This window comes from Berghia stephanieae, chromosome 4, assembly GCF_034508935.2.
Source record: "Berghia stephanieae isolate SIO BIC M18660-M18661 chromosome 4, UCSD_Bste_1.3, whole genome shotgun sequence".
Classification (NCBI taxonomy): domain Eukaryota; kingdom Metazoa; phylum Mollusca; class Gastropoda; order Nudibranchia; family Aeolidiidae; genus Berghia; species Berghia stephanieae.
This window is the reverse complement of record NC_088363.1, coordinates 5,708,151-5,723,150: the sequence shown is the minus strand read 5'-3', so window position 1 is coordinate 5,723,150 and position 15,000 is coordinate 5,708,151. Positions and strand designations below refer to the sequence as shown.

Below are 15,000 nucleotides of genomic sequence, written 5' to 3'. Positions count from 1 at the left end.
TGATTTTGTTATTGGCGTGACCGCCATAGACCGTGACGTAGGCAACAACGGGAAGGTCGTCTACTCTCTGGAGGGCCCGGACTCCTCGGCCTTCCACATCAACAGCGAGACTGGAGTCATCACCCATGCCACCTCCCTGAAGAGAACACCCCGTACCTTCACCTTTGTCGTCAGGGCATCGGACTTGGTGAGCTGGTTTTGTTTTTTTGTTGTTGTTTTTTTGTGTGCGCGCGTGTGTGTGTGTGTGTGTGTGTGTGTGTGTGTGTGTGTGTGTGTGCTACAATTATTCCGTCTACTGTAATGCTAATAGGAGCCACTTGGAGGAAGCGCTGCGTCACGTGATCACTTTTAGCGTTGCTTTAGCGTTGATCACTTGAGCCCACCAACTTCAATTTTAAATTAGGTCATGGGGTATCCTGTACATCTATCTATCTATATATCTATATACATGCCTACCTACCTACCTATCTACCTTCCTATCTAGCTGTCAGTCTATTCATCTATCTATCATAATTATCATCATTGTCGACATCATCATCACCATCATCAATATCATCATCATTATCATCATCATCATCATCGTCACCATCATCATCATCATCATCATTATCATTATTATTATTATTATTATTATTATTATTATTATTATTATTATTATTATTATTATTATTGTTATTCTTCTTCTTCTTCTTCTTCTTCTTCTTCTTCTTATTATTATTATTATTATTATTATTATTATTATTATTATTATTATTATTATTATTATTATTATTATTATTATTATTATTATTATTATTATTATTACTTTTGTTGTTGTCGCCGACGTCATATTATTACTATCATCATTATCGTCATCATCATCATCATCATCATCATCATCATCATCATCATCATCATCTTTCCTTTAACCAACAGGGCAACCAACCCCTCAACAGTACGGCCACCGTCACCGTCCAGCTCTCGGCCACGTCCCCAGCCAACAGGCCAGTGTTCAGCGATCTTCCTTCCAACCTGAAGATCAAGGAGAACGCGCCACAGGGCCATCTCCTGACGACGCTGCGAGCCACCACCGCCCAAATCGGAGGCCGAATCAGCTATCACATCGCTGGAGGAAATGTCAACAACGCCTTCACCATCAACTCCAACAACGGATCTGTCCTGGTGTCCAGCAAGATCGACTATGAAGTGACCAATAGGTAAATCGTTGGTTGTACAGTATTGAGTACTGCCGAACACTGGAAAAACCCATAATATTTTAAAATTTGGCCAGAAAACTCGTCCTTCATCACCACAATTTTAGTATTGTTTGTTGTTTTTTTTGTTTGGTTGGTTTTGTTTTGTTTTTGTTTTGTTTTCTTCTGTTTGTTTGTCGTTGTTTTTTTCCGGGGGGGGGGGGTCGTGGTATTGTTGGGGTTGTTTTTTTTGTTTTTTTTGTTGTTGTTTTTTTTTTTTGTTTTTTTTTTTGGGGGGGGGGAGGAGGAGTTCTAGTTTGTTTAGTTGTTTTTTTTTTAGTTTGTTTTTTTAAATTATTATTATTATCAAAACGAATACCCGAAAAAGACAAATGCCCCCTAACACCCAGTGACATTTCCCTTGTATAGATTCCAACTGTGGATTGAAGCCAGAGATCAGATGAGTGGATCGGTGTCCACCTTCAAGGAACTGACCGTGGATGTTGAGGACCTCAACGACAACGACCCCACCTTCTCCCAGACTGTCTACAGCACCGAGGTCATGGAGAATTCCAAACTCAACTCACAAGTATTCACGGTAGGCAACACGTTTTTAACAATAGGCTTCAACAGTCGTGACGTCACTTCCCTCGTAATGACGCATAGTAACTTGGTAACTGGTTCACTATCGGAGCAATGGCGGACGCCCTTTTGAAATACTTCTCCGACGAGCATAAACGTGTATCCAGAGGAGAAAAACATTATAAATCTGATCATGTTTTGGCTTTTATACATTCTGATCATATGACATGTGAAACAGTTCTAGCCAACATGAAGAATAAATGTACATGCCATTTTTCTTCGTTTAGAACCAAGCTGCTGGTTGCTGGGCGGACGTGACGTCAAACTATTGAATCCAATTCTTGGCCGCCATCATTTACGAGGGGTGGGGTGGGGAGGGGGGGGGGGGGGGGGCACCAGTCCAATTTATCACATGCAGACGTGTAGTGAGTTATTCAAAATATGGATTAAAGTCACTCTCAGATATATTTTAACGAATGGATATTGATATTGTTAAAGTTCGAATAACTGTGCACAAATTTTAAGAATACGTGTATCTTGACAGTGTTAAAAATGAATCAGAAAGTAGGCTAAGTGGCTAAGCTACCAAGGGCCCTAGCCAACAGCAACATTTAACATATAGAATGAGACATGACGCCTTTTAGGCGATATTACAATTTTTTTTTCCCGACATAGACAACGCTGTTTTTTGGACAGGTACTCATTTTACACCTGAGTTCGTTGAGAGAATATGAGTACAGAGCCTTTTCCAAGGACTCAACTATGCGCTGAGCGAGGCTGGAACCCAGGACCTTCCGATCCTAAAGCGAGTGTCATACCACAAGACCAAGTAGCAGCTTAAGGAATTTAAGAGGCATCGTAAAGATAACATTAAGTAAGCTCTATAGATAGTATGCGCTTGGCTAAGAAGCTCATAACATTGCCATCCGGAAGTATAACGGACCAACACACAAAACTGTGTGTATCCATGAACGTTTATAGTTAGGTTAATACAGTTCAGTGAGCATTTCTCATAAACGCGGATGGCAAAAAACAATAACAAAGACCTGAGTGACGTCATCTTCGAACTATCTATATGATTTGAATATTTAATGAGTATGCAAATTTCTGTTGTTTTTTCCCCCCATCATTTGACAGGTGACGGCTACAGACCTAGACTCCGGCAAAAACCAGCAACTCGTCTATGGAATCAAACACGGGAACAGTAACAACACATTTCGAATCGACCCCAGCACGGGTTTGATTCGCACGGCAAACGTGGTCGTGGACAGGGAAACGATTCCCTTCTACAGCTTGGTGGTGGAGGCATCGGATACGGTAAGTGTTTATATCATATACACATTGATAGAGGATTTTAACTCACTCAACCCTAACACCGACTATATCCGTAGTTTACCCGGGTTACTTTTACCCCATGCCTATTTATTACATTTTTTCTGAGACAAATTATAGGCGTAGTATCAAAGCTAATGTTTTTAGTTTTTACATGTTAATGGTAGTTGAATAAAACTATATATGCACATACTCATTTTTAATACATTTTTTTCCAATTTTGAAAAGCAACAAAAATCTCTAGGATTGAGGAAGTTAAGTCTTTGTATTTTTTAAAAATTGGTAGTCGAACCTTGGCTTAATTGCTTCAAAATATGAAGGATTTTAGTACAGTTTGAATACGTTTATCTAGGTATAGTTTTCCAAAACTCGTTAAGTGGAGTTTTCTACTTTTTGAGATTTTCCATCCATGAGTAAAATTTAAATGTACATTTTATTTTCAGCATCAAATGGCGCATGAATTTTCTTAGATTTGTGTGAATTTGAATTTTAAATATGATAAAATGATAGACCGAATGAGAAATTTTAGGGGAAATAACCCTCAATATCTCAAAATGGAAGACATGGAGTTATGGAGTCTTGGAAAACCACTCTACATTTGGATAATAAAAAGATAATAACAGCGCTAACCTTTTACAACTCGTGGCATAGATTAGTAATTGAGCTTAAGTAATTGAGCTTTATATAGCGCAATATCCACTAAATGTGCTCAAAGCGCTTTACAAGGGGTCCCTGGTCAACAGCAACATTTAACACGTGGGACGGTACATGACGCCTGTTAGGCGATTATTACAATTTTTCGGACAAAGACAACGCTGTTAACGGCCAGGTACTCATTGTGCACCCGAGTACGGTGAGAGAATGTGAGTAAAGAGCCTTTTCCAAGGACTCAACTATGCGCCTAGCGCGAGGCTCGAACCCAGGACCTTCCGATCCGAAAGCGAGTGTCATACCACTAGACCACATAGCCGCACAAATTCTTTGTACATAGGAAGACCTTGAAGCATTTACCCCAACCCCACTCAGATGGGAATGAATAGGTACTTGGTTTTGTACAAGTGGCGTCTAACAGGAATGTACGTTAAGAAAGTACCGTATGGAATATGGATGATTGTCATGCTAAGGAAATGAGTAGAAATTTATGAAGCGCACTTAATGTGATGAAATGATAGAAATATTATACAAAAATGTGCAAATGTATTTATAGATTATATTATGTCATTTGATGTTTATTCTCTGGTTTTCAGGGCACCCCAAGGCGGTCTGCATCCACCACTGTTCGTATCACCCTCCTGGATGACAACGACAACCAGCCCACGTTCACGGGATCCCGTAGTGTTGCCGTCCCAGAGGATCTTCCACTCAATTCCTTAGTCATGCAGCTCACTATCCGAGACAAAGACATGGGCAAGAATGCAGAGGCCAGATTCACCCTAGACGAAGGAAATGGAAACGAGCTGCCTTTTGCCCTGGATGCTGTCAGTGGAAACATCACAAACATCCGGAAACTGGACGCAGAATCAGTGCAACGCTACCGTCCTCAAGTCTCTGTCACTGACAGCAAATACCTGTCTAGAACCACGTTGACAATCAGACTGCTAGACGTCAATGACAATCCTCCAAAGTTCCAATCTTCTGTCTTGCAGTTTTATTTCCGAGAGCTTCAAGGTGCTGGGGCGAAAGTGGGGCAGTTGACAGCTCTAGATTTGGACATTTCCAGCCCGAATAACCAGTTCTTTTTCTCTCTCAAGCGTCCATCTTCACTTTTTGAATTACATGCGGAAACAGGTGTCATCATCGCACTAGAAAAGTTTCATTTCTTTGGGGGTAAAACTGGGATGGAGACTATGAATGAACACGTTCTTGAAGCAGTGGTGACGGATCTTGGTGTGCCCTCGCTGTCTTCAGAGGCGACTGTCATTGTTCACATCACCGACTCCAATGACCATGCCCCTGTGTTCGAAAAAGATGAATATTTTTCAGCAGTTCCAATAAATTTGTCTTCGGATGAAATGATTTTACAAGTCGTTGCAAAGGACGAGGAGGACTATGGCATAAATGCAGAGATTTCATACAGTATAGTCGGGGGAACTGGATTCGCTTTCTTCTCCATTAACTCTTCAAATGGTAAAATATTCCCTACTAAAACATTGGCTGGTCGTGAAAACCAGAAGCTGCACATAAGAGTGCGAGCCATGGATAGAGGTTTGACCCCAAAACAGGCAACTGTGACGGTAGAGTTGGAAATCACTCCTGTAAACACCCAGAAACCGAAATTCAACAGCGATCCATTCAGCGCTACGATACGAGAGGACTCTGGACCTGGACATTTGATTGCTAAAGTAACAGCCACTGATCAGGACACTGGCTTAAATGGTCAAGTACGCTACGCAATTTCAGGCGGCAATGACGAAGATTTGTTTGAAATTACCAATGAAGACGGGGCACTGACAGTGAAGGGAACTCTTGATTTTGAGACTCAGAAGATCCACACCATCACCATCACTGCCAGAGATAGGGGCCTGTTTTTCAAGGAAGTGTCCAAGGATTTCACCATTGTCCTAAGCGATGTCAACGACAACCCTCCACAGTTTGAGTACAGTTATTATGACGCTTACATCAAGGAAAATTCCGGCCCTTTCTCTCCTGTTTTCAAAGTCTCTGCATTTGATCTGGACACAGATCCTGAGAACAAAGAAATTTTATATTCCATCAAAGGAGCATCCGATTCTGAAGATTATTTTAGGATTGATGAAAAGACTGGAGAAATCACTTCAACAACGTTTAGTTTTGACTACGAAAAACGATCACTGTATACTCTCCTTGTTATGGCGTACAATTCCGATGGCGGAAGTAGTCCTGTTAAAAAGTCCCTCGCTACAGTTTATGTACATATAACCGGGGCGAATGAATACATTCCAAAATTCGTGAAAAACTACTACAGCTTCCAAATAAGTGAATCGGCTGAAACTGGAACATCCGTTGGGGCTGTTTCCGCTGTAGACCAAGACAAGGGGCCTGAGGGTGTCGTTTACTACTACCTGGAAGGTCAGAGTAACCTAGTGGGATTTATGGTGGAGGCCGTGACAGGGATTGTAAGAGTGGCTGAGCGGGCTGACTATGAATCGTCACACTATGTTGCCTTGAAGGTATTGGCCAAGAACTGGGGCAGTGTTCAGGGAAATGATACAGACCTGTGTACCGTCAACATCACCATCTCTGATGCCAACGACCCGCCCGAGTTCTCCAAGGAGAGATATATCGCCAACATCAACGAGAACTCTGAAGGGTAAGTGAGGAATGTTTTAGCTTAAATCAATAATTTTCAATATATTCGTTGCCTTTTACCACTACTACTACTACTACTACTACTACTACTACTACTACTACTACTACTACTACTACTACTACTACTACTACTACTCTATTATACTACTACTACTACTACTACTACTACTACTACTACTACTACTATTACTACATATACTACTACTACTACTACTACTACTACTACTACTACTACTACTACTACTACTACTACTACTACTACTACTACTACTACTATATTACTACTACTACTACTACTACTACTACTACTACTACTACTCTACTACTACTACTACATATTACTACTACTACTACTACTACTACTACTACTACTACTACTACTTATACTACTAATACTACTACTACTACTACTACTACTACTACTACTACTACTACTACTATTACTACTACTTCTACTACTATTACTATTAGAGTCCTTAGAAAAGACTCTTTACTCACATTCTCTCATCCTACTCTGGTGTAAAATGAATACCTGCTTGTCGTTAGCTTTGTCTCTGTCGGAAAAATATTGTAACATCGCCATTCAGGCGTCATGTCTCGTCCTACATGTTAAGTGTTGCTGTTAGCTGCTAGGGACTCCTTGCAACGCGTTCTGAGAACGTTTAGTGGATATCGCTCTATATACATTCTCCAGTTTGTTTGTTTTTATTTGGAATCTGTAATTTCTTTGTTCAAGACACGCAAACAACAAAACACCTGTTTAATTAATAATGACACTGTTGCTTGCTTGTTGCAGGAACCGGAAAGTGACACAAGTCCAGGCTGTAGACAAAGACACGAAACCATCAAACCGGAACTTCAAATATTTGATCATCAGCGGAAATGAACAAGGGAAATTCCGTATCACCCAGGACGGGACTATTGAGACGACAGGGTTGGGCCGTCTGGACAGGGAAATCACGCCCATATTTGAACTAGTGGTCGGGGCGCAGGACAGCGGGGAACCCCCCAGACTGGGTAAGATTCTTTTCTGGTCTTTTCCAATCTTCTTCTTCTTCTTCTTCTTCTTCTTCTTCTTCTTCTTCTTCTTCTTCTTCTTCTTCTTCTTCTTCTTCTTCTTCTTTTTCTTCGTCTTCTTCTTCTTCTTCTTCTTCTTTTTCTTCTTCTTCTTCTTCTTTTTCTTCTTCTTCTTCTCTTTCTTCGTCTTCTTCTTCTTCTCTTTCGCGCTGTCTTTATGGCTGACGGTCAACAAGATGCAGGAATGCTGTGCTTTTCCCAAGCTCGTGTTGAGATCCCTAGAACTTCGACTTTAGTGTTGTTTTCTAAGGTCAAATGGTCGCTTTGTTCATTGTACTTTGTACGGTCTTGCAAAACATGTGTGACATCCTGCTTCCCCTCTCCTTATTCACAAATGTCTGTTTCTCCAATCTTAAATGTTTTGAACATGTCGTTTTGGAGACGGTTATGTCCGCAAGTGCAGGAAGTATGAGTTGATATGGTTGGAGGGCATAGGAAGAACTTGGTGATCAACAGAGATAGGACGCTGATGGTGGTTGTGTTGATGTGGTGACGATGATGATGATGATGATGATGATGATGATGGTCGTGGTGGTGATGGTGGTGATGATGATGGTGATGATGATGATGATGATGATGATGTTGATGATGATGATGATGATGATGATGATGATGATGATGATGATGATGATGGTGACGATGATGATGTGTCCGCCGAAAGAAAAACTATAATAACACTGTACAGACGTCATGTCTCGTTGTATAGAGGCTTTTGTTTAGAGACCAGTCTATTTAGTCAGCATCTGCTCAATTCTACAAAAACATCTTCATGAATACGTTTCCTATTTCAGCATTATCACTATGTGTCTATTCAATCACATTTTTACACTGTTTTTTTTCACAGGGTCAGCTACAGTGGTTGTTCACCTTAATGACGTCAATGATAACGGCCCGACCTTTGACCCCTTTGACCTTACAGTTCACGTATCCGAGAACGAGACAGCTGGTGTGCTCGTCACCATTCTAAGCGAACACACCACAGACTTCGATCTTCCTGGAAACCAAGGACCCTACAAATACATGATGCTAGAAAGCGCCGCTTCCAAATATTTCCGTATTCTCCCCGACTCTGGACGCGTTGTGACCAAGCAGAGGCTGAATAGAGAAGAAAGCCCCAAGTTTTTGGTTCCAGTCGTCGTGTCCGACAATGGAACCCCAAGGATCATGAGTTCGACCTTGACCTTCACAATCATCGTTCAAGACGTGAACAACTCACCACCCAAACCTCGACCTTTGACTTTAGTCATAAACGTCCTTGACAAGGCTCAAATCACCGGAAAAGTGGCTGACGTGAGGCCGTTAGATTCTGATCTTACTGGAAAATACACCTGCTCCATCATTCAAGGAAATTCGGCCAACTTTAACATCAACACTGGCTGCGATTTGGAAGTCGTGGGTGACTTACTCCCCAGGACCTACAGTCTGACCATCAAGGCATCCGATGGAAAATTTGAGCCCGTAGAATATGAGATAACCATCCTGGTCGAGGGAATTTCTAATCAAAGTCTTGAAAACTCCATCGCTTTGAAAATGAAAGACACAACCGCCTCCCAGTTCCTGGAGGGTGGGAAATATACGTCATTCCAGAAAGCTGTTGAAAGGCAGTTTGGATCTTCTTTCTCCTGCAAAGTTTTCAGCTTGAAAGAAAAAGAAGGAGCTCTTTACGCAATGTTTTATTTGGCTGAGTCGAACAAACAGATTCTTCCAAGATCGGATCTCATTCGTGGTCTAAGCAGCTATATCTCTGAAATTCAAAAGGACATCGGCCAAGATATTGAATTGCAATGCGCGTCGAATCCGTGTGCAAATAACGGTGCGTGCTACACGACACTCTCTCTTGCCTCTGGAAATCTTATTTCTTCATCGTCTGCATTGATTGTCACTTCGTCAAATATAGCGCTGGTATCTCTTTGCGTCTGCAAAAACCCGTTCACTGGTCCGCTGTGTAAAGACCGTCAGGAGAGATGTGGCGCTGATTACTGTCACAACAGCGGAACATGTGTCGACGGGAAATGTCAGTGCAGTCCTGACTGGACAGGAGATTATTGTCAGGAGGACGTGAACGAATGTGCTACAGACATTCCAATCTGTAAGAATGGAGGGACCTGTAACAATCTGGACGGCTCCTTCGAATGCAGTTGCCCAGAAGGATATCACGGAAGACTTTGTGAACTGCAAAACTACTGTGCAAACCGGCCTTGTGCTGAACACGGCACTTGTGTGGAGAGAGGGAACTCCTACGAATGTCGATGTGATTACGGATACCACGGCCAACGCTGTCAGTATTCCAGTATGTCTTTCAAAGAATCGTCCTATGCTGAATTCTATCCAGTGGACAACTACGCCATTTTCAATGCAAGCCTTTTCGTCGCCACCGTCCAATCAAATGCCTTGCTGATATTCAGCCCGATCCTAATTAATCAGAATTCTCACGGATTTGTTGCCATGGAGATTATCGACGGACGAGTGAACGTGACCTTCCGCCTCAGCTCAGACAGGGATACCGGAGTTGTTTCCCTTTCTACAACAGACATCATCAGCAATGGAAAATGGCACAGATTGGAGTTTATGAAGAACACGCAGGTGAGTCTTCACTCATGCTATTATATTACACATCAACAGTTTTAGACAGGCTTTAACTGGTTAGTTCGTGGCTACGGAATGCGCTTGACGCTTGTTTCTTCTTTTTCGTGGTTTTAAAACTCACAATAACAACCGAACAAATGACTTGTGTATCTGCTGTCATACAATGTTTTTAAACATGTAAAACGTGAACGTTGGAGAACGCTAACGATACTAAGCCATACCTCCCACCCCCCTTCCGAACCCCAACCTCTCCCCCCCCCCCCCCCCTTCTCCTTCTATTGCTCCATCTCCAATTCGTTGCCTGCTGCAGCATGTTAAGAAATTATCGCAATTTCTATGTCAAACATTCTAGTAAAATGGTTCTAGTAACAATACCACCACTTATACTACTTCTCCTACGACTACCACTGCCACCATCATAACTACTAATATTACTACTACTACTTCTACTACTACGACTACTACAACAACCACAACTACTACTACTACTACTACTACTACTACTACTACTACTACTACTACTACTACTACTACTACTACTACTACTACTACTACTACTACTACTAAACTTTCTTTCTTCTTTATTTCTGGATGCGAATTTTTTCTTTCTTTCCAAAAAATTTGTTTCCTCTCAAGTTCAACATAAATGCAATTCATACAATTTTTTTTTATTTCCGACTCAAGTAAACTCAAGACAGTTAAAAACTCAATTTTAACACGAAGCAATTATTGCCTTTGCAAAGCGTGTGTTATCGGGGTATTTGCCAGCTGTTGTGTGTGTGTTTGGGCGTTTGTATGTCCCTCCAAGTCGTGAATGTGTGTTCCATGTTTGTCTTCCCTGCGTCGCCTCCAATCACGGACCATCCGCCATCTTGGCCTAAACGAGCCTCGTTCACGATCAAAGGATTACGGTGTGTTTGTCTGTTTGGCGACAACTTATTAGCAACTGCTGATCAAATACTAAGGACGTCTGGCCATACAGACAGACAGACAGAAAGACACACAATCAGACGGGCAGATAGGTCAACGAGCATCGCTTTCTAACACGTCACCCACCATCCCAAAACGGTATTATGGGATGATTTAGATGCAAGGAATACATTTTGTAGTCAAAGAAATGAGACAAGGATTGCGTTTCGATGTTTTATTGAAGAGGATTAATAATAATAATAAGATTGTCAAACTCATGCGTTGGAAATTTTGGACAAGCTCCTAGTTGACAATGGGAGCGATCTATATTCGTGTTTTCGTCCAACCAGGTCATCAATCACATGATTTGTTCCTGTCCAACGATTGGATATTTTTAACAAATGTAAACACGCTGATTTGTTTACAAATGTTATAAACATACCCTTGTGTCAAGCTGAATCAAATGACCAATCGTGATGTTAGATATACAAAAAGCTGTGAACGCTTTTCACCAAGTGGGTCATTTTGAGCACATGGAATGTTGATATAGACCATGCCCATCGATGCTAGTTTTAAACAAACAAAAACAACTCACAACCAGCTTGAAATACCGTACCAACAAACAAAACTATGTGTAACCTTAAACGTTTTATAGACTGATTGATATAATTTAGTGAGAACTACTCATAAAAATGTCTATCTAAAAACAGTAACAAAGAACTGAGTGCCGTCAATTTCGTTCCTTCTATAGATAGTATGCGCTTGGCTAAGAAGCTCACAAGTTTGCGATCCGGAAGTATAACGGACCAACACACAAACTCTGTGTAACCATGAACTTTTATAGTCTGGTTAATACAGTTAAGTGAGAATTACTCATAAACGCGGATGGCAAAAAGTAATAACAAAGACCCGAGTGACGTCAACTTCATTCTATCTATAGGGGCTTAGTTTGTTGCTCAAGAAAAGAAAAGAAAACAACACAGCAGGTGCCCAACGGTGGGGCAATATCCACTGTGTTCATTGTGGAAGTACACTGCATGATCCACTTGGCTGTATAGATAGTATGCAGTTGACGTCAATCAAGTCTTTGTTATTGTTTTTTGCCATCCGCGTTTATGAGTAATGCTCCCTAAACTGTATTAACCAGTCTATAAACGTTCATGGATACACACAGTTTTGTGTGTTGGTCCGTTATACTTCCGGATGGCAATGTTATGAGCTTCTTAGCCAAGCGCATACTCTCTATACCATTGTCCAATGTCGGGGAAGTTTGACAGAAAATAAACCACATTCTCGTATTCTATTCTAAAGGGCTTCTTCATCCACCATCCATTATCAGTTTTCCCTTAGAATCCTGGATAATTTCTTACTTACTGTTAAGGCCGTCTGTCAGTTTCTATAACGATCTGGTCAAATAAATTTTGTGTACTAAATAAGGTATGGGCGGATAACCTAAATCTCCATTCTTTGTAATCGATACCGAAATATCCCCGTGTTATCCGGTGTGTCTTTTTTACGAAACCCGCCGAAACCCGCCGAAACCCGCCGAAACCCGCCGAAACCCGATGAAACCCGACGAATCCCGACAAAGTTATGGGAAGTAGGTGGCTGTGGGGAGTGAACCTAGAACTCAGGGAAGTGTACACCATTGGGGAGTGAACCTGGGACTGGGTTTCGGCGGGTTTCGTAAAAAAGAACCAGTGCTTTTTTACGAAACCCGCCGAAACCCGCCGAAACCCGGCAAAACCCGACAATATACAGCAAAGTTATGGGAAGTAGACAACTGTGGGGAGTGAACCCGAGACTCAGAGAAGTGTACACCAGTCGGGAGTGAACCTGAGACTAAGTTTATCGGCCGGTTTCGGCGGGTTTCGTAAAAAAGAATTAGTGCTTTATTACGAAACCCGCCGAAACCCGCCGAAACCCGACAATATCCGGCAAAGTTATGGGAGTTTGGCAACAGTGGGGGGTGATCCTGGGAGTCAGGGAATTGCACACCAGTGGGGAGTTAACCTGGGACTGTGTAAAAAGGATATCAGTGGGAAATAAACCTGGGACTAAAGGGACATGGATACCATTGAAAGTTGAAGCCGGATATGGGAATTGAGTACCAGAGGAGAATGAACCTGACACTATAGAAGGTGGGCGCCAGTGGGGAGTGAACCTGGGATTCAGGGAATTGCACACCAGTGGGGAGTTAACCTGGGATTGTGTAAAAAGGATATCAGTGGGAAATAAACCTGGGACTAAAGGGAGATGGATACCATTGAAAGTTGAAGCCGGATATGGGAGTTGAGTACCAGAGGAGAATGAACCTGACACTATAGAAGGTGGGCGCCAGTGGGGAGTGAACCTGGGATTCAGGGAATTGCACACCAATTGGGAGTTAACCTTGGACTGTGGGAGATGGATAACTGTGGGTATCCGAGCCGAACTATAGGAGTTGGGTGCCAGAGGAGAATGAACCTGACACTATAGAAGGTGGGCGCCAGTGGGGAGTGAACCTGGGATTCAGGGAATTGCACACCAGTGGGGATTTAACCTGGGAATATGTAAAAAGGATATCAGTGGAAAATAAACCTGGTACTAAAGGGAGATGGATACCATTAAAATTTGAAGCTTGGTATGAGAGTTTGGTACCAGAGGAGAATGAACCTGACACTAAAGGAGGTGGGCGCCAGTGGGGAGTGAACCTGGGACTATGTAAAAAGGATATCAGTGGGAAATAAACCTGGGACTAAAGGGAGATGAATACCATTGAAAGTTGAAGCCGGATATGAGAGTTTGGTACCAGAGGAGAATGAACCTGACACTATAGGAGGTGGGCGCCAGTGGGGAGTGAACCTGGGACTATGTAAAAAGGATATGAGTGGGAAATAAACCTGGGACTAAAGGGAGATGAATACCATTGAAAGTTGAAGCCGGATATGAGAGTTTGGTACCAGAGGAGAATGAACCTGACACTATAGGAGGTGGGCGCCAGTGGGGAGTGAACCTGGGACTATGTAAAAAGGATATCAGTAGGAAATAAATCTGGGACTAAAGGGAGGTGGATACCATTGGGAGTTAAAGCCGGATTTGGTAGTTGGGTACCAGGGGAGAGAGAAACCTGACACTATAGGAGGTGGGCGCCAGTGGGGAGTGAACCTGGGACTATGTAAAAAGGATATGAGTGGGAAATAAACCTGGGACTAAAGGGAGATGAATACCATTGAAAGTTGAAGCCGGATATGAGAGTTTGGTACCAGAGGAGAATGAACCTGACACTATAGGAGGTGGGCGCCAGTGGGGAGTGAACCTGGACTATGTAAAAAGGATATCAGTGGGAAATAAACCTGGGACTAAAGGGAGATGAATACCATTGAAAGTTGAAGCTGGATATGAGAGTTTGGTACCAGAGGAGAATGAACCTGACACTATAGGAGGTGGGCGCCAGTGGGGAGTGAACCTGGGACTATGTAAAAAGGATATGAGTGGGAAATAAACCTGGGACTAAAGGGAGAAGGATACCATTGAAAGTTGAAGCCGGATATGGGAGTTGAGTACCAGAGGAGAATGAACCTGACACTATAGGAGATGGGCGCCAGTGTGGAGTGAACCTGGGACTCAGGGAAGTGCACACCAATTTGGAGTTAACCTGGGACTGTGGGAGATGGATAACTGTGGGTATCCGAGCCGAACTATAGGAGTTGGCTACCAGAGGAGAATAAATCTGACACTATAAAAGGTGGGCGCCAGTGGGGAGTGAACCTGGGAGTCAGGGAATTGCACACCAGTGGGGATTTAACCTGGGAATATGTAAAAAGGATATCAGTGGAAAATAAACCTGGTACTAAAGGGAGATGGATACCATTAAAATTTGAAGCTTGGTATGAGAGTTTGGTACCAGAGGAGAATGAACCTGACACTAAAGGAGGTGGGCGCCAGTGGGGAGTGAACCTGGGACTATGTAAAAAGGATATCAGTGGGAAATAAACCTGGGACTAAAGGGAGATGAATACCATTGAAAGTTGAAGCTGGATATGAGAGTTTGGTACCAGAGGAGAATGAACCT

At 42.4% G+C, this 15,000-nt stretch overlaps 1 protein-coding gene across 1 annotated transcript in view; it reads left to right on the top strand.

Moving 5' to 3' along the window:
• Nucleotides 1-15,000, top strand: part of LOC144969944 (cadherin-related tumor suppressor-like) — a 300,799-nt gene that overhangs the window by 266,270 nt on the left and 19,529 nt on the right. The window contains 7 exon segments of the mRNA XM_078909034.1: nucleotides 1-187; nucleotides 916-1,196; nucleotides 1,602-1,770; nucleotides 2,892-3,071; nucleotides 4,334-6,375; nucleotides 7,171-7,391; nucleotides 8,296-10,034. The exon segment at nucleotides 1-187 is cut by the window's left edge and continues 1 nt beyond it. Coding sequence (XP_078765160.1) covers nucleotides 1-187; nucleotides 916-1,196; nucleotides 1,602-1,770; nucleotides 2,892-3,071; nucleotides 4,334-6,375; nucleotides 7,171-7,391; nucleotides 8,296-10,034 — 4,819 coding nt within the window.